The sequence below is a fragment of the Budorcas taxicolor genome, chromosome 4 (genome assembly GCF_023091745.1).
Source record: "Budorcas taxicolor isolate Tak-1 chromosome 4, Takin1.1, whole genome shotgun sequence".
NCBI lineage: Eukaryota > Metazoa > Chordata > Mammalia > Artiodactyla > Bovidae > Budorcas > Budorcas taxicolor.
In genome coordinates this window covers 17467510-17492778 of record NC_068913.1, presented here as the reverse complement: position 1 = coordinate 17492778, position 25269 = coordinate 17467510, and the positions used below count along the sequence as shown (strand labels likewise).

Genomic DNA, 25269 nt, shown 5'->3' with positions numbered 1-25269 from the left:
TTGAAACACAGTCATCATATAGAGTGGGACTGAAATGTTTTGAAATAGCTCTCCCCATAATATAGCTGCTCCCCATAATATAATGGGAAATTCAGACTACTTGGATGTAATTCTTTGAATATACAAAAATATTCATTACTAGAAATTTGGTAGTGTCGCCATGGTTTATTTAGATTAGAAACTTTAAAAATCTCCATGTGGATAATTCTCCATAAATACGAATGAAAAACGCTTTTCTCTTTCCACATGCTAGCTTTCAATTTTACGGGCTTGAAATTAAAAATAGCAAACTCTATATCTTATTAAAGTATTTATAACTGATTTTTTAAATTAAAGGTGCTACACAGCGGATGAATTTTCACCATCTATCATAATGTGGAACAGACATTTTGTCCTCTGTCTCCTGCTTTCGCCAGCTTTTATGAGTCAAGCAATATATGGACAAAAAAAGAAAGGCTCAAAGGCCAATTTACTTGCAAGGAAAAATCTCCAGGGTAAAAAAAATGTTTTATCTTTGTTAGTTTTAGTTTCTTAAAACCCTAATGTGAATTTTTCCAAATAGCACTTGGTATAAACAGCAAACCACATATTTATGTATATGTGTGATATTCTATTTTGATATGATCATAAGGCACCTTACATACTTACAGAGCATACTTATATGGGTACTTACAGAGCATACTTAAATGGGCACAACAGAGAATGCCACTCGCATAGATAAAGAAACTGAGGCCCAGAAGGTGAAGTGGCATGCTTGAGGCTGCAGGCAAATTAACTAGCAAGTCACAGAGCTAGGATTCAACCTTCAGTTCTATTAGGTTTCTTTGTCCCTCAGCACTGCTGCAATGCGATGAGTCCAGTCATTTCCTCCCTTGATTTAAAAAATGTCAAAAAAAAAAAAAAATTTGCACCCAAACAAGATGAGGCCTCACCAATATGTTACACAATCTGATAGTGAGGCAGAGTATTATTTACTTCTAGACAACTTTGCCTAGTGTTTGTTGAATTTTTTAAACTACAATGTACTTTCTTTTCCTCTCACTTTAAGTAAGTTTTACCTTGGGAAGATGCTCAGAATATATGGTATTTTCTTTGCTTTTGATTTGCATTATTTTAGAAGAGGAAAAGAATTTGAAGACTTGGAAAAAGATTTAGTTATTTACTATGTCAGCCCAGTCTCTAAGGTGCCTCTCTTTTTCACTTCCTTCTCCTCTTGGAAATCAGCTATTCAGACCACACGCCTCAGGGCTTTCTTTATGCAAAGCTGTTTTACCAGTGGGGACAAGGATGCTGCCTAACCTATTTCCTCTATTTCAGACTCCATGTGCTTCATAGATCTTGTCTTTATCGTGGACAGCTCTGAAAGTTCCAAAATGTTTCTCTTTGACAAACAAAAAGATTTTGTGGGTAGCTTGAGTGACAAGATATTTCAGTTGACCTCAGTTGGCTCCTTGAAATATGACATCAAATTGGCAGCCCTTCAGTTCAGCAGCTCTGTCCAAATTGATCCATCTTTTTCCTCATGGAAGGATCTACAGACTTTTAAACAGAGGGTCAAGTCTATGAATTTCATTGGGCAAGGTACTTTCTCTTATTATGCCATTGCCAATGCTACGAGGCTACTTAAGAGAGAAGGGCGTAAGGATGGCGTGAAAGTGGCTGTGCTGATGACTGATGGCATTGACCATCCAAAGAATCCAGATGTTCAAAGTATTTCTGAAGATGCCAGAACTGCAGGAATATTATTTATCACCATTGGACTTTCTACTGTAGTCAATGAAACCAAACTGCGCTTGATATCTGGGGATTTACCCAGTGTACCCATTCTCCTGTTGAATGATTCAACCCTTGTCGACAAAATTCAGGATCGCCTGGTAGGTACCTAATGTGTTGGTTTTATATATATTTCTTATTATAATGCTGATAATTTGTTCACAAATTCTGAAAGGATAATAGGTCAAAAAGATGAAAGGGAAAAAAAAAATCTACCTTTGAAATGGAAAGAAGAATCTTTCTGATGTGTCTCTATATTCTTGACAGTTTGCACCAAGTAAACTGGGGAGGTACCAGGCTAATTCTCTGTAATTGCATTCCTAACTTTACTATCAGCCGATGCTGAAGATTTTGGAAGGATTCACTTCCAGTCATCCATCTGGGACTCCTGTTTGTGCATCGTGGGCTCAGGGAACACTGCTGACTTGCATTCGACTTGTGGTCAAATTGCAATCTGCCACATTTGTCTTAAGTTCTTTTTTTTCCTGTTCCACTTGTGCAGATATTTTTTGACCCTTTGTCTCACCATTTGCCATATTATGCTCAAGTGAAGGTCACACACTTCCATTTTAAAAATTTATCTCCTTGCTTCTTAGGTGTTAACAAGCTCATCTAATTTTAAGTCACAATTGGCGGTATCACTGCTTTTCTTTATTGGTTGTAAGAACCCTTCCTTGCTGCTAGGGAAAACACAAGTCAAAGCAATCAAAACAAAATTCCTCTTCACCACATTTCTCAAGGAGGAATTCCTGGAGATAAGGCCATTGCTTTGTTAAGTGTCAAAAATTGATTTTCTTAAAAATGCTGATTAAAAAAAAATTCCTGACAGGAGGGCTAGGCTCATGTGTCCTTTAGGTCCTGAGTACTTCATATGGCTCTTTGCTATCGGTTGAAAAAACCTCAGGCCCTCTTTCAGAGATTGTCTTGCTCCTTTTGTCCCTTCTCTCAATTCTTTTTCCCAACATTACTTTGATTTTGTTACTCTCAGGTGCTTTTAGCATGAGATGCTGAGTTTTTCGTGCCTAAATCATAGTGATTATGTCTTGAGTGCTGTGTATCAGGCATTGCTCTGAGTGCTTTATAGATTTTATTTTATTCAATGTTTACAACAATCTTATGATGTAGGTTCTTTTATTATCTCCATTTTATAGTTGAAAATTTAAGGCCAGGCAAAGACCCCAGAGTCTGCATGCTTGACCCTATAAACTTACACTGGGAGAGAAGAGAGTAATTTTTTTAAAGGTTTTCTTAGGCAAAAATTCCTTGAAACAGTTAAGAAACATCCCTCCTCCAAAATCTACTGTTGTTTTTAGCCTTTTGAAACTTGGGCCTTAAGGGAAGACGAGGGGGCAGTTCTGCCTAGACCTCGGACTATGGGCTCAGTCCCAGGTACCTGGGGTGAATGCTTACGTGAGCATCTCTTCTGCAGGAAAAGGAACGTGCAGGGGGGTCAGGCTAACTGCCTAGCCCTGCCTCTACCTAATTTGAGTCCTCACCACTGAATGGGACAGAAGTTCCCAGCATGTGCAGGAAAGAACCCTGGGGTTGTGATAATGAGTCACCTGCTGCTGCCTGGGGAAGACCCAGGACAGGCAGCTCCTTGTTTGGCCAGCTGTGTCAGCTCAGGAGGTTCCTACTCCCTCCAGACACGCCCTGGCTAAGAACTCCTGCCTAACTGAGAGCGCAGGCTCTTGGCAGTACATCCTAAGCCAAACTGTTTCTGGGGAAACCGAAAAATGACCAAGCATCCTAACGACTCTGCACTTCCGTAGCATCCTCTGGTTTCGGCTTGTTTGTTCAGATGGAAGCTCTGAGAACAAGCCATTTCTTAGAAGGAGGTGCTGCTTTCCAAACAAATTGCAGGATCCAAACAGCTCATGGGAGTTTTTAAAGAGATATATACCGAGTATCAATGTTTCAAATGGCCACTGTCTAGGAAGCAAAACTGGACTTTTGCTCAGACTATTTGAAAAAGTCCTTATCTAATCTGTTTCCATTACATCTGTAGTTCAATTTTTTAAACTTTTTATTTTGAAATAATCATGAACTTGACTTAAAAAAATGTTACTTATGTATTAAGTGCAAAACTTCATCTACTTAAAGTGCAAAATTCCGTGAGTTTTTCTAGATGTATTCGCCCATGAAATCACCAACACAAATAGGATACGGAACGTTTCCATCATCTCTAAAAGTTTCCTTACGCCTCTTTGCAATACGTGCATCCCTTGTTCCTGGGGTAATACGGACCTGACTTGTCAACCTAAATTAGTGTCCATCCTCTAGAATTTTATATAAACAAGCTCACATCATGTGTCAGGTTCATACTCCCAGTGTAATGATTCTGAAATTCATCTGGGTGGTTTTTTGTACTGTCAGTTTATTCTTTCATTGCAGAGCAGACTCTAGTTGAATTTACGGACAAGAGTAAACACAGTGAATAGATTTTGCAGGAGCCCAGACAAATCAAGGAATCACTGCATGTTCCTTGGCGCCTCTATCAGGGAGTACCGTGTAAGTACCCCTGAAAACAATGGTTCTAGATTACCCAAGAGAGACCTGATGACTCCAAGAAGAAAATATTCGTGTTTCTGTCTTATTATGATTTACAGAACAGTACTGAACCCTAGAGAAACACATTCAAACCAACCTTCTGGATATATTACATGGTCCTTTAAAAGAGCATGAGAGAGTATATGGATATTAAAAAAAAATTCTTTATTACCTTTGACATTAAACTTTTAAAAAAGTCTTTATGGGAATAACAATTGTAACAAATTGGTCTCTTTATTTGGAGAGTACTAAGAAAAACATTAATTTAGTGCATCTTCTCACTCACAGAGCAAGAAGGGATCAACTTTAGCATTTCTGTATCATCTTCAGAATCCTACGCTTCATTGATTTATTAGGACCGTCCACTTCCCGGTTTTTCAAGGCCTCCTCTGTTTAGAGCCTTATTTCTGTCCTCTGAGATTTGATAATGGCTCTTCTTCTGCTATATTAAGTTGCAAATATTATTTTTGTCATGGGATTTATAATCCTTGCCTACTAAGTTCTGTATTCTCACCCTACTTGCTGTCATGCTGGTAACTTTGGCAGCTTCCTCACATTTCCTCTGTTCCCTTCTGAGAGCATTGACCTCATGGTCACTCACAAAATTGGCAATTCCAGTCTAGACTTCTTTTTCCCCACATATCTACCATCATAAAACTCTGACTCTGTTAATAAAATGCCCCTTCTTTTTGCTCGGATGAGGTCCTTTCTCTATTTATACTTTTTCATTTAAATCACAGTATCCACCTAGACTTTCACTGAACACGCCCTTCCCTCTGGCTTTGACCACATTTTCCCGACTGTTCTCCACATGGCCTGCCTCTCTGCTTAAGCAAAATGCCTTACTACTCTCCAAGCCTCCAGCTCTGTCCACTTTTTAAAAATGTCCCTCCTCAGTGCTTCCTTTGTCTGATTGCCCACATTGGTCTTTATGCCTTTTATCCTTATCAACTTTGACATATAGAACAACATTCCACTAATGAGTTGGTCCTTTGCATTCCTTTATTCAAAATCATCCAGAAGGCCAACCATTTCCAAACAACCATCCTATTCCTCTTCCTCTGCCCGCCAAGTCTAGGCTCTCCTTCCCACGCAGCTTGCGGTGCGGTATTCTCTATCACTGGGGTTTATGGACTACAAGTGTCCTTAGGGAATGCAGCTTTGTTCTTGTTTGAAACAGTCTTACCTATTGTGCGGTTTGGGTCCATTTTTGTTTCCACGGAAATATAAATTCAAGCAAACACAAAAGCCAGTGGGTTCCAAAAATAATTTGTTGCATTGTTACAGCTTTTAAGCCTCATGGCACATACATTTAAAGGTAATGTGGCAAAGCAGAAATTGAATTTTCAAAGGAAAAGCTAAAAAAGTGTAAAATTACACATCTGCCGCACTAACGGCTAAATTCATGAGTTTAAAATCTATAAGGACATTGCTTAGTATAAAAAGGTGACAAAGGGACACAACTTTGAATTTTTCTTTATTTCAGTAGCTATTTTACAATCTGACTGGAATTATTAGTTGCTTTACTGCCTCTCTTTCAGATTTCTTTTCCTTCTCTCCCTCTCAGAGAAAACCAAGTTTCTGGTGTATATTTTAAATATTTTCACAATTTGGATCATGTTCTAGGCATTCATCTTCAACCAACTTTTTAGGAAATTTATCTGTTAAAATATATAAATTCAACACATTGATTTTAACCGCTGAGTGGTATTTTGCTTATTGATCCAATACGTTATTGATGGATATTTTATTTCAAATTTTTCACTATTAAAAAACAATGAATGCTGAACTATACAAGAATTTCTCTAGGGTGTGTCCGGAAAGTATGTCAGGATCACAGGTGGAAGCCAGGACTTGTCCTGGGCAGCCTAGAGATAAAGTATATAAATTTCAACTTTCTAGGCACAGCCAAATATTCTGGAGAGGGTAATGCTGTTTTACACTAAAATTGTCAGTTTAGCTGAGTTTCCATTGTCCACATCACCTACACAAGTATCCCATCTGCTTTCAGCCTGGGTTTACTTTGCCTAGTAATTTAAAATCACTGGGGTAGGGCAAGAGAACAAGAGCATAGTTGAGATGCTGATTTTGGTAGATAGGGAATGTGACCAGAGTTGGACTGCTCCCGAGACCACGGGGTCAAGCGTCTTAGTTTTATAGGCATGGAAAATGAACTGCAGGGATTATATGACTTGCCCATGGTCAGGGGCCTAGACAATGGTGGAAACAGGATGAAAATCCTAGATGACACCTAATTCCTAGTCTAAATTTTTCTCTGATTAAATCACCAGAACTACTTAAAGCATGTTGCTATATCTTCTCTAAACAATTCATTTGTATCAAAACAAACATAGAGTAAAAACAAAACTAAAAGGATGCAGAGTCTTCTGTATAGGTACAACTCTGACTTATCTTTAGCTTCCTCATTACATTCTTTATTTTTAACAACTTACAACAAATATTCTAGTGCTTTTTGCTTCCATTTTCTATTTTATCATGTGTGATCTACCCCTCAGATTCAGTCATAAGGCGTTAATTTGACACATAAATTCTACCTTCAGAGAGTAATAATTCTATCTGCAAACATAGCTTGTGTCCACTGACTCAGACATGGTCTTCAGTATACTTTTCGGGTAATAATACCCCGCTGAACTAGAGTGGAGTAGTGAGGCCTAAAGGTCTGACAAAAACCACGTTGCGAATTTCTCTAAACTTATGAATTGAAAGTAGTTTTGAAAAATATTCTGGCTAATTCATCTCTGTGCGGTTAAGGCAATAGTGCTGAGCTTGGTCAGGTAGCTCAGCCCAAGAGTGTGACCTTAGGCAAGTCACAGCACTGTGTCTCAAATTTCTTTATGACAGAAGGAGCCACTGGACCACACTGACTTCTAAGGCTCATTAATAGTTCATGAAGTTATCACCCTAAAATCAATGTTCTAATGCTAAACAATAAATGCACATCTGTATAGGGATAAAATAGCTTCCCTGATAGCTCAGATGGTAAAGAATCCGCCTGCAATGCAGGACAACCCCATTCAACTCCTGGGTTGGGAAGATCCCTGGAGAAGGGATAGGCTACACACTCCAGTATTCTCAGTCTTCCCTCGTGGCTTAGATGTTAAAGAATCTGATTCGCTTGCAATGCGGGAGACCTGGATTCGATCCCTGGGTTGGGAAGATCCCCTGGAGGAGGGCATGGCAACGTACTCCAGTATTCTTACCTGGAGAAACCCCATGTACAGAGGAGCCTGGTGGGCTACAGTCCTTGGGGGTTGTAAAGAGTTGGACATGACTAAACAACTAAGCATAGCACAGCACATAGGGATAGAAAAATAGAGAAGAGAAAGTACACGATTACATGCTGCTGCTGCTGCTGCTAAGTCGATCAGTCGTGTCCAACTCTGTGCAACCCCATAGACGACAGCCCACCAGGCTCCGCCGTCCCTGGGATTCTCCAGGCAAGAACATTGGAGTGGGCTGCCATTTCCTTCTCCAATGCATGAAAATGAAAAGTGAAAGTGAGGTCGCTCAGTCGTGTCAGACTCTTCGAGACCCCATGGACTGTAGCCTACCAGGCTTTTCCATCCATGGGATATTCCAGGCAAGAGTACTGGAGTGGGATGCCATTGCCTTCTCCAACACAATTACATAAGTCTTTGTAAATAAAAGAAAGAAAATTCTCATTATGGCTGATTGAGCTTGTAGCCAAACTATGGAGATTTTAGAGCTGATAAAAAGGAACAAGAGAGAAAACATGGGATGCAATAGGATGAAGTTTCCAGAAAAAAATATTTTTAATGAATGTTAGTATCCTTCATGTCTTCTATTAGTATATGGCTCGGAGTGCTCCTTGGGTGGTTGGCTGGGGCTTTACTGCTTTTATAAGATTAAAAAGGCTGAATTGCTATTCTTCTTGGAAATTGCATATCCCATTGGGAATAATTAAGGCTAATAAGAAGCTGGAAGCAGAATCATGAATTGAGTTAATGTTTCATTCTTTTTTCCCTCCTAGGATATCTTATTTGAAAAGAAGGTAAGCACCACATGCTTTGATTACTCTAAAATGAATTACTCTAAAATGCTCACATAATCAAATCAGCATTATCATTCACATTAGAAGGTAAGGCGTGACTAAATAAAAATCCTTACTTTTTAAAAATGAGCTGCTCTATTTTGAGGCAGCCACTTAATTTCTTTTATGTTGCCATATCCATTGCAGTTGGACATTTTAGAAAAAGTAGGAAATATTTAAATGACTTGAGAGAGTGGCTTTAGGCATCAGTGATAATGCACATGACACAGCTTTGCTTCCTTTGATATTGCTTCCTTCATCCTAACTGGGTCTCAATACCCACTGCTCATGAGGGTCCTCCACTCTAGTATGCCTTGAGTTGGCCAGGATGAAGTAGTGTTCCTGGCTAATAGACAGGGCTCAGAGTCACCCCTGCTGCCTGATGACTGACTAAGCCCATTCTCCTCCCTGATGGTGCCCACCAGATCAGTTGGCGAAGGAAGCTGGCCAATATTGGTTGGACAGTACTCAGCACAATTGATGACCATCAGCTTGCTGAGGACTGCTGTACTGGACGTATGTTTCTGGGTAGAGGGTTTAGAACATCTGAACTTCGTTCGAGAAATTGCTTCTTTAACATGAGGACACTTATAAGTAGTATCACATAAAATACTTCGGAGCCAACCAGAGCTTGTAGAGAACCATGCTTCACTGAATCATACATGGTCAGATACATCACTATTTTATGTGCCGTTTAGAGAGATTTTTAAAAAGCTCTCTGCCACTTAAAATATGATACAGTCCCTTCTTATGAGTCACAACTTTTAATTTTGTACTTAAGGCAAGAGTCCTTTTAGATGTACTTAGATATAGATTTTAAAATCCTGTATCACTTTTGTGCATACTTAAGAGAGAAAATATAAGCAAACAAAATTGGTTATTTCTGCAACTTCTTTGCATTCAAAGTCGAAATCTTCTGAATCACTTTCTGTCTCAGAGTCATTGCTGCCCTGGCTTTTGCACACAATACCGGCCCCTGTGCCACACAAAGTATAGATGACACAGCATTTCTTCAAGTGCTCTGGTTGTGCCTTTGGAGTTTTCTTCCATCTCATTCTGGAAGAGTGGGAGGGCATGTGCAGAAAACATCCGTTTCATCCTGGTCAAGCCTGACTCATAGAATACTTCTTCTGATTTCAAAGATGTGAAAATAAGAAAAAAGATGCATTTCAGAATTGATAAACTATGGTTTAAATAAAAAATTTTTCCTTTGTTGAGTAAAGCAGTATTTGATATTTGTATATTATTGAACCTGGAAGTGTTATATAGAAGAAAAACAGCAGAAATTCCAAGTCCACTGAAAGTATTTGTTTTCTCGTTTTAACGGACAAGTAGATGTTATATTAATACATCCATTTTTAATGGAGGTCTATTTTATTTAACCATGCCAACATTTAATACTGTATTAGCTGGCTCATCCTAGCTCAGAGTTTTCTTAGAAGAATTTAACAGAGAGAGCAAAAGCTCCATAAATTTTCAAGGTAAAGTTTCTTCAAGGGAGTGCTCCGTTTCGTTATATGTTGAATGAGATTTAATATGCTGTATTTCACTGTGTGTTAACGTTGTGTTTCATTGTTGATTTAGTGTGAACGCAAGATTTGTGAATGTGAGAAGGGGGATCCCGGCGATCCAGGGCCTCCTGTGAGTATATTTCTGCTTTGAACTTAGGGTCAGCTCAGGAAGTCCTAGCCATGATACTTTATCCTGAAAACACTGGGCTACTTTGTGCTGTTGAAAAGCAAATTGCAGCAAAAACGGAAATGTTGTGTCTTTCTTTTATTCCTAAAGGGATACATTCTGTCCTAAGAAATAAGCTTGGGATTTTACTGACCTGAGAGCAGATTTGCCTTAAAATCAGAGGTTCTTCCCACAAAGGATATTTCAGCCTCTCTTCTGATGTGACAATTTGAGCCAGAGTTTCTCAATACTGAAGTGAAAATACAGAGAAAGGGTTCATATAGGTCCTCAGTGAGCTAGGCAAAGCTTCGTCCTACTTTCAACTACAAACAAGTGACTGCTCCAGAAGTTAACTGTGTCTTCACAGTTAACCAAGAGCAACCCCAAAAATGCCTAGTGGGGAGGAAGCTTGTTAGGGAGCTCTAGATGTTAGTGAATTGTGTGAAATGGAAGACACCACTTGGCAACTGGAGATAAATGGCAGGATTTGCTAACATGGTTCAGTACTTGAAATGATAATCCCCAAAGACATGCGTGCTTCCCTTATATTCTGCCCTAATACCTGGTAGGTGCCATGTCTATTCTGGGAAGGTGTTGGAAACGACATCACAATGACTGGAGATGCTAGACATTCCTCTAACACACGCTTTTAGACAAGAGAGTGAAAAAGTTGGCTTAAAGCTCAAGATCATGGCATCTGGTCCCATCACTTCATGGGAAATAGATGGGGAAACAGTGGAAACAGTGTCAGACTTTGCTTTTTGGGCTCCAAAATCACTGCAGATGGTGACTGCAGCCATGAAATTAAAAGACGCTTACTCCTTGGAAGGAAAGTTATGAGCAACATAGATAGCATATTGAAAAGCAGAGACATTACTTTGCCGACTAAGGTCCATCTAGTCAAGGCTATGGTTTTTCCTGTGGTCATGTATGGATGTGAGAGTTGGACTGTGAAGAAGGCTGAGCGCCGAAAAATTGATGCGTTTGAACTGTGATGTTGGAGAAGACTCTTGAGGGTCCCTTGGACTGCAAGGAGATCCAACCAGTCCATTCTGAAGATCAACCCTGGGATTTCTTTGGAAGGAATGATGCTGAAGCTGAAGCTCCAGTACTTTGGCCACCTCATGAGAAGTGTTGACTCATTGGAAAAGACTCTGATGCTGGGAGGGATTGGGGGCAGGAGGAGAAGGGGACGACCGAGGATGAGATGGCTGGATGGCATCACGGACTCAATGGACATGAGTCTGAGTGAACTCCAGGAGATGGTGATGGACACGGAGGCCTGGCATGCTGCGATTCATGGGGTTGCGAAGAGTCGGACATGACTGAGCGACGGAACTGAACTGATGATGTTCCTTCAGTTTTTCATTTTCTTCTGTGATTTCAAACCTTAGTGGTCAAGAGCCCAGAGGAGACATTTCACAAAAATGCATGAATAATGGTTTTGAACTGATGCTTGCATTTGGGGGCAAGGAGGGAAATGTGCACAGTGAATTTCTTAGACTCGGACACATTTTCTTCTGAGTCTTGGGTCTAAAACCTATACGTTTTCAAATCATTCTACCAATCAAGGCATCAGAAAGAAAGACTGTTTGTCTTAATTTTTTTCTTCAAAATACACACTAGATACATCACACGAAAATGTGGCAGTCAGTAGAACCTGATTTTGGTCAGAGTAGAGGTTTAACTTCTCCTTCCTATGCAGTCTTAGTTTATACTTGTTATACCAAGAAATGGGCAGGAAAGGTTTGCTTGGGATATTCAATCATGTTTTAGAATAAACAGAAAACTTACAATTGCTAAGCTAATCTGACAATTTCAGTCACTCAATACTGTTAGAAGAGATTACTGTACCATGTTTTTATAGGGATAGCCATATGTGTACATGTGTGCGTAGTCACTCAGCTGTGTCTGACTCTTTGGAACCCTCTAGACTGTGGCCTGTCAGTCCACAGTCATAGAACTATGTCATTTGGCATTTATTGAGTGTTCCCAAAACCGGTTCACAGAAGAGTGAGATTTTTGGTGATTTGAGAACAGGAAAATAAAATGCCTTTCTGGAACAAATCTGAAGAACTCTCTTATCCTATCTTTCGAAACCCTCCCTTGGATAGCAGGGAGAGAGAGACATTATCTTTTTTTGAGCAAATCTAGAGAATCTGCCTATTCGAGACTGCCATCTTCCTGGTGTGTAGTAAGGGAAAGCAGAGTTGAATCTTTGCTTGGTAGGCAACGTTTTGTTTTTATAATCTTCTCTCATTTTATGGGATGAAGCTGATAAGAAATTACTGTAAGGTGTAGGAAACGAATAGAATGGCTGTTCCATATAATCTTTTTCCCCTTTGCCTTCAGGGTACACATGGAAACCCAGGTATCAAAGGTGAGCGAGGACCAAAAGGAAACACGGTAAATGACCAAACAGCTGTTCTTTAAAGCAATGTACTCCTTCTAGTTCTACTTAAAGAACAAAAATTAAGAAAACAAAGCATTGTACTTTATGCCAATGCCAAAAAAAATCTGATGATTCCTGTGAAGAACACAGGCTGTTTGCCTCCTGCATTATCTGTCTGGCTTGTATAAGCTTATATTTACAAATTCAGAGAAGCATATGGCCATTTCGGTCAATAGATTCAGGAAACCTAGGGAGCTGAATAAAGAGAAACTCATTCTTAAATAATGGTGGCCTAAACTGAGTACTACAACGTTTCATGAATCATTAATACGTATTCCAAAACACATTGTGGTTGGCACTTGAGTTTTAAGAATTAAAACTCCTTTATGAATTCCTTAATTCTTTTCTTTGTGTGCCATCCAAAAAAGCAAATCTTTGATTTAAAAAATTATATCATTGTTGGGATGGTCTTTCAAGAGAACAGAACAAATCATAGGAGACAGATTAACAAGTGTAACCATGTGAAAATTTAAAGAAAAATTGTATTCAATGAAAAACAATAATTAAAATAAAGAGGAAGACATATACAGAAATGTTTATGTCAAATACAATGGACATTGAGGTAATTGCTATAATGCATCCGTCTGATGTCCTAAGTCACTTCAGGTGTGTCTGTTTGACTCTTTGTGACCCTATGAACTGTAGCCTACCAGGCTCCTCTGTTCATGGGATTCTCCAGGCAAGAATACTGGAGTGGGTTGCTATTTCCTTCTCTAGGGGATCTTCCTGACCCAGGAATCGAACCCGTGTCTCTTAGTCTCCTGCATTGGCAGGAGGATTCTTTACCACAAGCGCCACCTGGGAAGCCCTGCCATATGCATAACAACTTTATAAAATAGGTGAGAAATGAATAATTAAATGGTCAAAAGACACAAACAGTTTTCAAGAGAGGAAAAAACTCCAGTGAATAAAGAAATAGAAAAATGTCTAATTTCACTGGATAATGGATGAAATTTAAAGACTGACAATGAGGAGCCCTTTAATACTATTCACATTTTAGAAACTTTGGACTCCAAGGCTCTTGGGGCATTTTGGAGGGGGCGGTGGAGGGAAGTTCACATAGTTCATATCTAGTTCACATTGTTTTTTCTGTATTTTAAATTTTAAAAAGTTTCTTAAAGTAACTAACATAGCAATATTAAAACAATAATAACTAGCAATATGGTGGAGAAACTACTTTCTTTTTCATTGCAAGGGTAGCTTGGCACAAACATAAACATTTTGGGAAGCAATTAGGCACTACATAAAAAGCATTCAAATATTCAAATTTTTAATCCCAATAACTCCATTCCTGAGAATAGGTTTAGGGAGTTAATGAAAAATATAAGTTAGAAGCATGAAAGCATTTTGCAAATTGCCTGCTTGCCAAAGAGAGGGAACGTTAAGTATTCTTGGGTGGCTTTACAACACACACAAAGTCACACTCACACTCCTACACTCACCCACTTTCTACGGATCTCAATTAATGCCATCACGTCTTCTTTTTGTTTTGTTAAATACCTGTTGTAAGTCTTTGTGACCATTTCATTTATTTGGCTTGTAATTGTGTGCCACATAATATATTTTCCTAAGTCTTGCTGAAATCAAGCAATCACTCTTAAGGACATTTTGGAAAACATTCCAAAGCCCCTTGGAGAAAAGCCAGAGTGGCTGGCTCTGAGAGAGGCCACAATGGTCTATTTGAGAACAACGGCCGTGTTGTTAAACTAGCATGCGAGTCTCGGCCTGAGCTGTGAAAACATACCTGCATTCTGCACCCTACACATCTGGCTTCACTTCAAAGGGCAAAGGCTATCTGAACTGCTGGTTTCTTCCTTAGACTGCATGGTGAGAATGTCAGTCAGTGGTCAAGGTCAAAGATACTTTTCCCATCGGGTTGACCTATTAATCTGGGAATTCTGAGGAGTGCATTTTATTGAGCAATCACATGCTCTGCAGGGCTGTGGAATTTTGACTGAATTTTTTCTTGTCACAGGGTGATGCTCAAAAAGGGGAACCTGGAGAAAGAGGCCCAGGGGTATGTACTTGACTGAAATGCCTTCCTAAGAAAGTAATCCCAGGATGCTAAGATTCGGTAATGGATCATTTTGACCCCTGCAGTGCAAGTGCAAAAATGATTTATGTCTACCTGTGCTCTGGATGGCTCAGACAGGCAATCAGACAGATTATGATCTCAGAAGCTGAAATGTGAGGAGAAAATACTCTGTCCAAAAGGAGTGAGGACGGGACAGAGTGCTCCACCACATGACACCCCTTGATGCTCAAGTTGAGATTTGTGAAAGGCTCAAATGAGAAAAATATTTTGCTCTGCTTCTTGTGTTTTTTATAAAAAATAAAAAGATTAATTTAAAGATCCGGGGAGCCTAAGAATGACATCATCTCAACTATGGTTTTGTAAATCCAATTCTACAGGCAAAAGAAGAGATCATTCTGGTTGATTTATCACCCCTAAAATTAGATGATGTCAGAGACTGAACGACTGAGAAATAATTACAATACATTTCTTCTTTTGCATTTTCCTGGAGAACTGCAGTGGTGTAGCAAATAGCAGAGAGGTATACAGGAACTTAAAAGGAAGCTGTATTATGTTTCTCTCTCAGCTTATCCCCTTGGATGAAAAAGCCCAGGACCCAGACCCAGAGGTTTAAAAAACACTTCTCTTGGCGTTTGTAATCAATGTCATGGAAAAACTGATAGAAAGCTTGATACGCTCAATGGAAATTCCTTCAGAAATTTGTGTTATTCATTCAGGAAAGACTTCATTTTAGGTATGTTCTATGTATAAAGCATACTGTTAGTGAAAATAAAATTAAGACAAAGTACTTATTTTCAGGAAAATCCATTATCTCAGAGGAGAGGTAAAACAGCTATAATATGAAGCAGAATGTCAAAACAGTATAAAAATTTCATGTGTCAAATATTATGTATAAAGGGCATTCAGAGACTGGAGCTGTCAGAGTGGGTTCTATGGGATGAGCCCTCATGAGTGAAGAGTGAAGGAGCAGGTCAGATCAAGACGGACTGGAAGGTGGAGGGGCAGGCACTGCGGCTGGAGAGCGCTGTGAGCAGCACCCAGGGGGAGGACAGAGAGTGAGGAATGGTGAAATGGGGCCTCGGGAGGAGTGCTGGCAGACACAGCCTGAGGGGCCGAGTGGCTGGCCCCTGATGCCTGGAAGGCTGGGCTTTGCTGGGTGATGGACTCCCCTTGAGATGTTAGATGAGGCGCATGGCCCCAGAGCTGTGGTTTTGGAAGATTAATTGGGCCTGGCTCTGAAAGCAAAACCGAAGTGGGGATAAGCAGAGAGTGTACTTTGAAGAGGTCTGTTGCTACAGGCCGCATGAGAAGTAACAGGGACATTAATTAGCCAGAGCTGCTCTGGCCAATGTGAGCCTCTGACCACGTCTGCTCAACCGGCGGTCAGGACAGGCAGGCCGGAGGGGCGGTGTGCTGGCGGAACGGACTGCACACTGGATTTTGATGAAGTGAAATGAAGTGAAGTTGCTCAGTCGTGTCCGACTCTTTGCAACCCCATGGACTGTAGATGACTCAGTATCAAAAAAAAAAAAAGATAAAATATCTCACTGATAATTTTTTAATATTGATCATGTGTTAAAATGACAGAATTTTGACCTGTTAGGAGACATAAAACATATTATTAAAAATTAATTTCACCTGTTAATTCTTACATTTTTTAAGTGGCTATGAAGGAATTGAAAATGATATATGTGGCTCACGTTATATTGGACAGAACTGAGCTACGGTGATGACAAAACAGAAAGGAGGGGAACATTGTGAGGACCACGAAGGTGCAGAAATGCAGGGATGTGGTGACTCACTCTACCTCAGCTGGTCAGCAGGATTTACTGAGCACTTGCTATGTGCTGGGCCCTATATTGCGTGCCGCGGAAATGGAGGTGAGCAAGGTAGAGAGACCATGTTTCACGAAGTGTTCACGCAGCAGAAGGCAATCAATAGGTGAATCAGTGAATAAGAATTCCAGTCAGTGAGAAGGTTCCGTTCAGTCACTTAGTCACGTCCGACTCTTTATGACCACATGGACTGCAGCACACCGGGCCTCCCTGTCCATCACCAACTTCTGGAGCGTGCTCAAACTCATGTCCATTGAGTTGGTTATGAAAATACAAAACAAGGTCACATGGGCTCCTAGGCAGAAAGAGCAGTAGGTACAAAGGCACCAGGGCAGAAGAAGCTTGGTGGGCGCAGGAAATGGGAAGACAGCCAGAGCTTGAGGAAGAGTGGGGGTAGGAGATGAGGCTGGGAGGTAGGCAGGGGCTGGATCGCATGGGCCTTGATTTGTAACTAAGGGCCCTGGGACCTACATGCAGGTCCCGTGGTGGAGACTGTGCTTCCATTGCATGAGGCATGCGCTCGATCCCTGGCCAAGAAAAGTTCCTGTGGTGTGGCCAAAAACAAAACAACACTGATTATACACATAGGTGTAATTACCAAAAAACAAGAAGCTCTGTATGAAACCAAGTGCCCTGGAAGCTGTTGGAGAATTTTAATTCGTTAGATTAAAAGAATGGAAGGGGTAAGTAGAGAGAAAAGATGATTATAAACTTTTGATTTCTGTATGATTTGAAATATGATGGTACCATTAATAGAAATAGGAAAGTCAGAAACAAATTTTGCAGAGACCAATGAGCACAGTGTTGACTGTCTTAAATTTGAGTATTTTAAAACTAATAAGTAAAACCAGAGATCTCAGGGAAAAAACTAAAAAGAAAACAAACAAAAAACCAAGAAAATAAAACAGGAAAAAAATTATGCTATAAAAAATAACATTCCTTTATTTTTGTAAACTGTATTGGCTCCTTCCTAAATATAATCTCACATCTCTGAACATAAAATAATGACAGGATTTTAAATATGATGGTGGGTTAGAGGGAATGCAGATCACCCAAGATTCCTGAGATAGGAAGTCCAGCTTTTTTTTAGTGCTGAAAACATGAATTGTTTTTATAAAGAACACCAGTTTAACTATGGCGTTCAACTTTAAGCACTATACCAAACCTTACACCATTTACGTGGATAAGTGTTTCCAACATGGATTAAATTGTACCGTAACATTTCCTTCTTTTTACTAGTTTTACTCTTCAATTTCTCAGTGACTGCACATTTGGAGAGAAGTGTTATTTGTTTCCTAAAGTTTTCCTTTTTATCTTTTGTAAAGAAGTCCTACACAACAAAATTTTGTACTCTGATTCACACGTAACTACATTCACATCTTGTTTATTCCACTGGTTTCTCCAGCTCACTTAAAAATATATGTTACAATTCTATTTTTACACTTGGAAACTATAGTTGTGTGAAAAAGACACTCGATCCAGTTAAAGACTTGGTGTTGCTTAAAGCTGGTAATTTCCCAATCAGGTTAAAATTCAGTATCGTGCTACTTAAAGGACTGTGGGCAGTGACACAACGGAGAAGGCTGTGCAGCGTTCCCAAGAGTGACACACAAGAGCTGCAGAATCGCTGGCCCCTTATTTAGCGTGGGATAAAATATAGTAACTTAAAGGTCACTGTCTCACCAGGGTTGACAAAGGAACCATTCATTTCCTTGATGCTCTATATTCGAGACCGAATTTGAAAGGAGGACCTGAATGGATATAAATATTTACGGGCATTTTAAAGGTCATTCTCTCAGCTCGTTTTCAAAGCCAGTTTCTCTAACAGTCTCCATGGAACATCCTCAGCTGTGAGAGTTCATAGTTTAAAAGTCAATATAACAATTTTGAAAGGACTGTTATAGGTTGTCACTGCTACAGTGAGTTTCAGTGTATATAGTCTCTCCTTTAGCTTTGGGCCAAAGGGTAAGAAATTGGGTTTGAAAAAAAAATATGTGGAACTAAGAATAGAATATAATAAAAGGGAACATGGGTTCTTTTCTTCCCTCTACTATATGCACATTCCCTAAGAGCAAAGATAAGTGAACGAGCTTATCTTTACATGGTCTTACTTTCCAAGACTGTACAAATGTGCTTTGTTATACTTTATAAATGAAAAACATCAGATACTTCCTCCAACTATGCCTTCTAATATCGTATTCTACTTTTCTTTTTTAATTAGGGAATCCCTGGGTACAAGGGTGAGAAGGTAAGTTGGTAACAACAAATAGAATTTTATAAAGAAAAATAGAAACATAACTGTATTTATATACTCATGTATATGTGTTAGTCACTTAGTCGTGTTGGACTCTTTGTGACTCCGTGAACTGTAGCCCACCAGGCTCCTCCATCCATGGGATTCTCCAGGCAAGAATACTGGAGTGGGTTGCCATTTCCTTCTCCAGGGGATCTTCCCAACCCAGGGAGCGAACCCGGGACTCCTGTATTGCAGGCAGATACTGTCTGTGCTACTAGGGAAGCCCGTTTATATACTTAATAAAAGTTATTTTACCTTATTTTTGGAAGTCTGGATTCTCAAATTCCTAAGTACATTTTAAACTCTGTTAACTTAAAATAATAATAGAACTTAACATATGGGTATATGCTATGAAGAATAGAAGGTGGCCCAAGATTCCTGAGATCAGAATTTAGTCTCTCTTAGTCCTGCAAATATGAATTGTTTTTAATACAGAATCCTGACTTTTACAGCCATGCATCACAAGGATCCAGCCCAAAAGTTTCTATATACAAACGAATACAGCAATACTGCAATTAGGCTAGTCCCCTGGCACTTAGCTTCCCATGAAACGTAGACATAAGACCGTCTACTGGGGGAAAGAGGATGGGTCATCCTGCTTAAGCAGTAAAGAACTACTTATTTCATTTAGTCAATCATCTAGGTAGAACTTGCAGGAGAAGTGAATTTGACAAACAAAGGTTATGAGGTGTTATTTTATGATTATTTGAAAATTACAAATTATGACATCAAACTGATTCAAAAGAAATGAATGTGTCAGGCTGGAGTTCAGGGATCTTTGAGAGTGTTCAGTTGCTCATCCCTAAGTTTACGCTGCTACCATTACATGCTCTCTATGGTCGGATAAGCTATTTAAAATCAGAGCATGTCGCTATCATTCATTCTGTCCTAAAACCCTCAGACCTGGGCAAGTGAAAGTGTTAGTTGCTCAGTCGTGTCTGACTCTCTGCGACCCCATGACTATTGCCCACCAGGCTCCTTTGTTCAAGGAATTCTCCAGGCAAGGATACTAGAGTGGGTAGCCAGGGGATCTTCTGTAGCCAGGGGATCTTGCCGATCCAAGGATTGAACCCGGGTGCCCACATTGCAGGTAGGTTCTTGACCATCTGAGTCACCAGGGAAGTCCAAGGCCTGCATTACAGGGTCCTGTTCTGGGTCCCCTCCGATCTCCTCACTCATGATGGGGCCAGGGGTCTGCAGGGTGAGAGGCCCATGGCCCCTTCTCCCGGATCATCCTTTGGGTACTAACACCCTAGAAGACCCTGCCAAATGGCCTGAGCCCGCGTCAAAGGCTCACACAAACCTCTTTCCCATGTCCATCGTCTTCCTAGCCCTGAGGGAAACCAAATGGAAGCTTTGCTGGGGCAGGAGGGGCCATGGAGGGGGCTGCTTGGGGCACCTTCACAGACACACACTCACAGCTTCTTTTGCTGTGGAAGGAGCTGGACATGGGAAGTGAGGTGGGAGCTGGGCTGTAGGTCGGTTGCAAAGGTCCGCCACATGGACCTCTGAGGAATTCCAAAACTCCTTTAACTTTTTACTCCTTTTGTAGGTTCATTTGTCAAGAAAGGACGTTAGAACAGCATTAGTTTATTAGCTTGACTTGTAACTTTCAGCTACTTAGATATATGGTATGTGGGCCTCTGCTTGCACTCTTGCCCCAGGGCCCTTGTAAACATTAGAGTTAAACCTACATACAAGCAAATAAATATATTCCTAAACTGGAAATGTTAGGTCTTAAAGGGGAAGAGTGTAAGAAATGCTATGATTCTGTACTTGGCCATAAGAACATGGAAAACTCAATATCTTAGAATGTCTGTTTTTTCATTTGTATAGAACTGGATCAATGCAGGCCTCCTTAATTTATCAGGCTTTCTCGGTGGTTCAGTGGTAAAAAACATCCACCTGCCAATGTAGGGGATGTGGGTTCGATTCCTGAGTCAGGAAGAACTCCTGGAGAAGGACATGGCAAGCTGCTCCACTATTATTACCTGGGGAATCCCGTGGACAGAGGAGTCTGGTAGGCTACAGTCCATGGGGTCTCAAAAGAGTCAGGCATGGCTTATGACTAAACAAACAATTTACAGGGTGATTGGAAAGTGAAATAGAATAATGGATGTGAAAATGTACTGTAAATTATTAGCTGGTCTATAAATATATGGGTCTATTATAAAGAGACAGGGAACAGATGAAAGTATGGGAAAGTTAAGAAAGTTTCATGATTGTAAATAATTGTGCTAAATGGGCTTCCCTGGTGGCTCAGATGATAAAGAACCTGTCTGCCAATGCAGGAGGTGCAAGAAATGTGGGTTGGATACCCGGGTTGGGAAGATCCCCTGGAATAGGAACTGGCAACCCACTCCAGTATTCTCGCCTGGAGAATCCCATGGACAGAGGAACCTGGCAGGTTACAGTTCATGGGGTCAGAAAGAGTCAGATATGACTGAGTGAGCAACACTAACTAAATTGTCCCAAATACATAGAGCTGAAGAAAATTCTCCATGGTGCCATCTTGATTTATACAATATGTTAATTATCAACACCAGGAAACTCTCTGTATATATATATTTAAAAGATTCACTTAAACTTCTGGAGAATAATAAGTTTACTGGAGGGGCCCTTGTTTGGAAAACACAAGATATCAGAGTGAAAGGACCCTGAACTATCCACATTCAAGCCAGAATTTCACCAGAAGTGGCATCAGAAATTGGAGGCTGGGAACAGAGCTAATCTGTTCAGAGTTTTCTGAAGTGCTTGCTCTCAGGAACTTTGTAACTGTGACCATTCCACAGGGATTACTGAGCCCACCAAAGAAGAAAATGCCTTTGCAGAGGCAAATAATATGAGTACAGCATTTTCACTGATGGCAATCACCCTCAAACCAATGCTGCCTCTCAGGACCCTATAGCTAACAAATCTGTCTGGACAAATGGAAAGTGAGTTTTTAGCCAAAAGAATTTTGAGCATATTTACAGTACTTTTCTATTTTGGTGGTTGGCTCATTTTATTTCCACTCATATTTATTTCCACTCATTTTACTCCACAACAATAAATTAATTGCTTTCTAATTGATTCTTCAAGAGTGATTTTCCATTTGCATTGAGAAATAAAGGTTCAGCTTGTTTTCAGGGAAAGCTCAGTTTTTCCTGGGTCAGGCTGACTCACAATATGATGGGGAGAGAGGACAGATTGCTTCTGAATAGAGGCATAGTTGGATCTAAAAATTGTACCTCCCTCTTGCCTGCTGCAGATGCCAGCAATATCCCAGGCAGGACCCCAGGCAGACTGTCAGGTTAGTGAAGAGTGACTTGCAGACCATGCCCTGTTCAGCTCTGGGTGGTTGAGGAAGAACACAGACTTGGTGTCTAACAGACTCAAGATTGTGGTCATGAACAAGCTGCTTACTCTGTCTGAGCCTCATTTTCCTTGTGATGAATGGAGACATATATGCCTTGCAAGGCTGTTGTGGGAATCAGCAATAACATCAACACATTTTGGCACCCACTCTGCATCCATAATTGGTGGTCACAATTATCATTTCCCTTCTTAGAGCAAAGTGTGGTCGGCAGGTTGACTGTCAGTCTGCAAACTGTTGCTATTTTGTGTGGAGCTGAAGCTTGCAGCAGAGTATAAATCCACTGTATCAGTAAACGTCCTGTTTAGCTTAGCTGACATTTTTCATAGCAAGGTTTCCTTAATGAAGGAAGCAGGGCAGTGACGTTCGTGCTAGCATAAGTTACTTACGTCATTGTGTATTAGTGGTTCAAGACCGCACGGTCTAGAGCAGCACAGAGATAATAAAACAGCAGCAGAAATAGAAACTTGTAGTGACGGCACTGGATTAAGAGTCACTGGCTGGCATGGACGTTGATGTGAATCATCTACCCTCCCCAACAGAACTGCCTTCTCTTAAAAATATGAATTGCTTGGAGGCTCAGAATAAACAAATATATATGTGAACACACTTTGAAAATTCGAACTTTAGTTGTTTTTCTAATTGACTTTGTTACTTTTAAATTCTAATTATTAAAAGTCTTAGAAGTCTGATAAAATGGATTAGTACTCAGAGGCCCCAGTTCTCATTCTATCTGAGCAAGTCACATTTAAATCACAAATTTTCATTCTGTGAGACTGAGCTAATACTATCTACCTCAGACGTGATTTACATTATTAAATGATTAAAGATTTACATCAGTGATTTAAATGATTTACATCGATGTCAGATTAACTGACATAATGTCTATAAAATAACCCTAATAATAAACAGCAAAGCATCATTTAAATGTTAATTTTCCCCCCATTAATATTCCAGGAGAGGCAGGAACGTAGGCTGAGGTGATGGAAAATACACAGCGCGCTTGCCGCCACGTCTGACCCTCTCTCTCTCTCACCGCAGACCTTGCTCATTCATCGTGGCTCCCTTCTCTGTCAAGTCAGAACATGCTCTCAGAACCTTTTCCTCACGGATTTCTAGGCAAACGCTACTAATTGATCAAAGTTGGTGCTCAGGCCAGAGCATGCGGTGTTGTGGGAAGAACGAGGTCTCTGACTCTGAGTAGACCTGGTTTCAGACCTTGACTGCTCTTTACTAGCTCAATGATGGAGTGAAGTTATCTTATTGAGCTTCAGTTTCCTCATGTATAAAATAAGATGACAGTGAAGGGGATTAGGAGGTACAAACTGCCAGTTGTAAAATAAATAAGTCACATGGATGTAATATCTAGCACAGGAAATATAGTCAATATTTTAGAATAACTTTGGATGGTGTGTAATCTATAAAAATGTTGAGTCACTATCTTGTACACTTGAAACTAATCTAATATTGCAAGTCTACTATACGTCAATAAAAAAAGACATCTAAAGACCAAACTGCAAAAAAAAAAAAAAAAAAAGGAATGGCAAAACTGATCTCACTGGGCTGTAATGTGGATTCAATTAAATCACATATACGCAAAGGGCATAAAATATATCGTAGATGCTTATTAAGCCTTAGTTTCTTTCCTCTTAATTTCATCCATGTCTCAAAAATGGGAAGCCTCATTAGGTGGTATTACTAATTTGATTCTGTTAAGTTAGGAATGACTCAAGGATAAAATTTTTCAGAGTTCAATGCGCAAACAACCCACAGTATTGAGGATAAAACTGTGTTTAATTCATCAGACTGCTAATGTCATAAGATTCTGCTGGGAATCTTATAAAAAGAATCCTAACACTGAATGACCGTCTTCTTTATCTTGTGTATTTATTTTTCAGGGTGAACGTGGAGAATGTGGTAAACCCGGCATAAAGGGTGACAAAGTAAGGAACATGCTTTTTAAAATGCTAACAGCTGTGATCTCTTTGGGGCTGAGTTTCCTTAAGAGGAAATCCTGGGAAGCATAATATTGCTCTCACTACTGGAATTAGAGAGTCACCGTTCAATTTTCACATCTGTGAAACATGAAGCCGAAAACAAAGCCACTCCTAACTTTAGTTAATGGAGCCCTCTGCGGCACCCTAACCTTTGGGACCAGGCCCACTAAATGTTAATGGTGAAATAGTAACTTAACTGGCAAAGTCAGTTTAAGATCCAACTGGATCAAAGTGGAATAGTTTTCCAGATGTAAATTAAACCCTGAGAACAAGCACCTTCCAAAACAGAATGAAGAACTCTATGAAATACGTTAATGAGCTACTTTTCAATAATAGGGAAGAGCTAGACATAGATAGGGATTTGAAACTGAAAATGCAGCCAACCACAGATAACTGAGTAGTTATTTACATTTCATTAGAAAATAAATATGAATAAAATATGTAAACTGGAGACATATTAAAATGTTAAGGAGTTCCTTAATGGATCAGAAATACACAGAGAGTGTTTTTGAAACATGATAAAGGATCCAAAATAGTACAGAGTGAAAGTAGATAGTTTTGTTAACTGTTAACAGCATGCCACGAACATAATAAAGTGTTTCAGTGTCCATCTTTTAATTATGGGAAGAGTCCAGGAGAGAAAATGAGGCAGAAGGTAAGAAGAAAAGGAGAAAATAGTGACCCTGACCTGTTAGCTAAACACTTTAAATAGCTTGAGACTTTCTGAACGCTTTTAAACTCCTGTAGAGTTAAAGGACAGGTGAATCTGAAAAATGTAGGCTTGGTAATTATCTCTGGGAAAAACGAAAGGTGTGATAATGAATGGATTCTTCCCAGAGAATAACTGAAAACGGGAGATGGACATGGACTTGAAAACAACTGAAGAAGGGACACACAGAACAGAAATGAAAGTCAAACAATAACTGGAAAAACTATGTGAAGTAAAAATGGATGACAAGGATTTAAAGTAGTTCATTGAGTAAGATGGCAGGGATTGCTAAATGCCCTATTATTTTCAGTGCTAGAAAGAAAGAAAAGAACTGACAATTATAAATGTAAGATGGGGTTGATTGTATAATGTATTCCGATATCAGAGATGTAAAAATCTGAAAAAAGGCATGTCTAAAGTCAAAGAAATGTAGTGTCCTTGACATGATGAGTTCATGTAAGTTTACATGTAAAATGTACAAAGAACAGGAAAATACATAAAACAGAAAATATAAATGG

At 39.8% G+C, this 25269-nt stretch overlaps 1 protein-coding gene across 1 annotated transcript in view; it reads left to right on the top strand.

Annotated features, from left to right (window-relative positions):
- Positions 1–373: 373 nt before the first annotated feature.
- The window catches only part of COL28A1 (collagen type XXVIII alpha 1 chain), a 179416-nt gene continuing 154520 nt past the window's right edge, over positions 374–25269 (top strand). The window contains exons 1-8 of the mRNA XM_052638924.1: positions 374–494; positions 1318–1874; positions 8336–8356; positions 9980–10036; positions 12425–12478; positions 14500–14541; positions 18616–18642; positions 23944–23988. Of these exons, the coding sequence (XP_052494884.1) occupies positions 374–494; positions 1318–1874; positions 8336–8356; positions 9980–10036; positions 12425–12478; positions 14500–14541; positions 18616–18642; positions 23944–23988 (924 nt within the window). The remainder of the gene's footprint in view (positions 495–1317; positions 1875–8335; positions 8357–9979; positions 10037–12424; positions 12479–14499; positions 14542–18615; positions 18643–23943; positions 23989–25269) is intronic.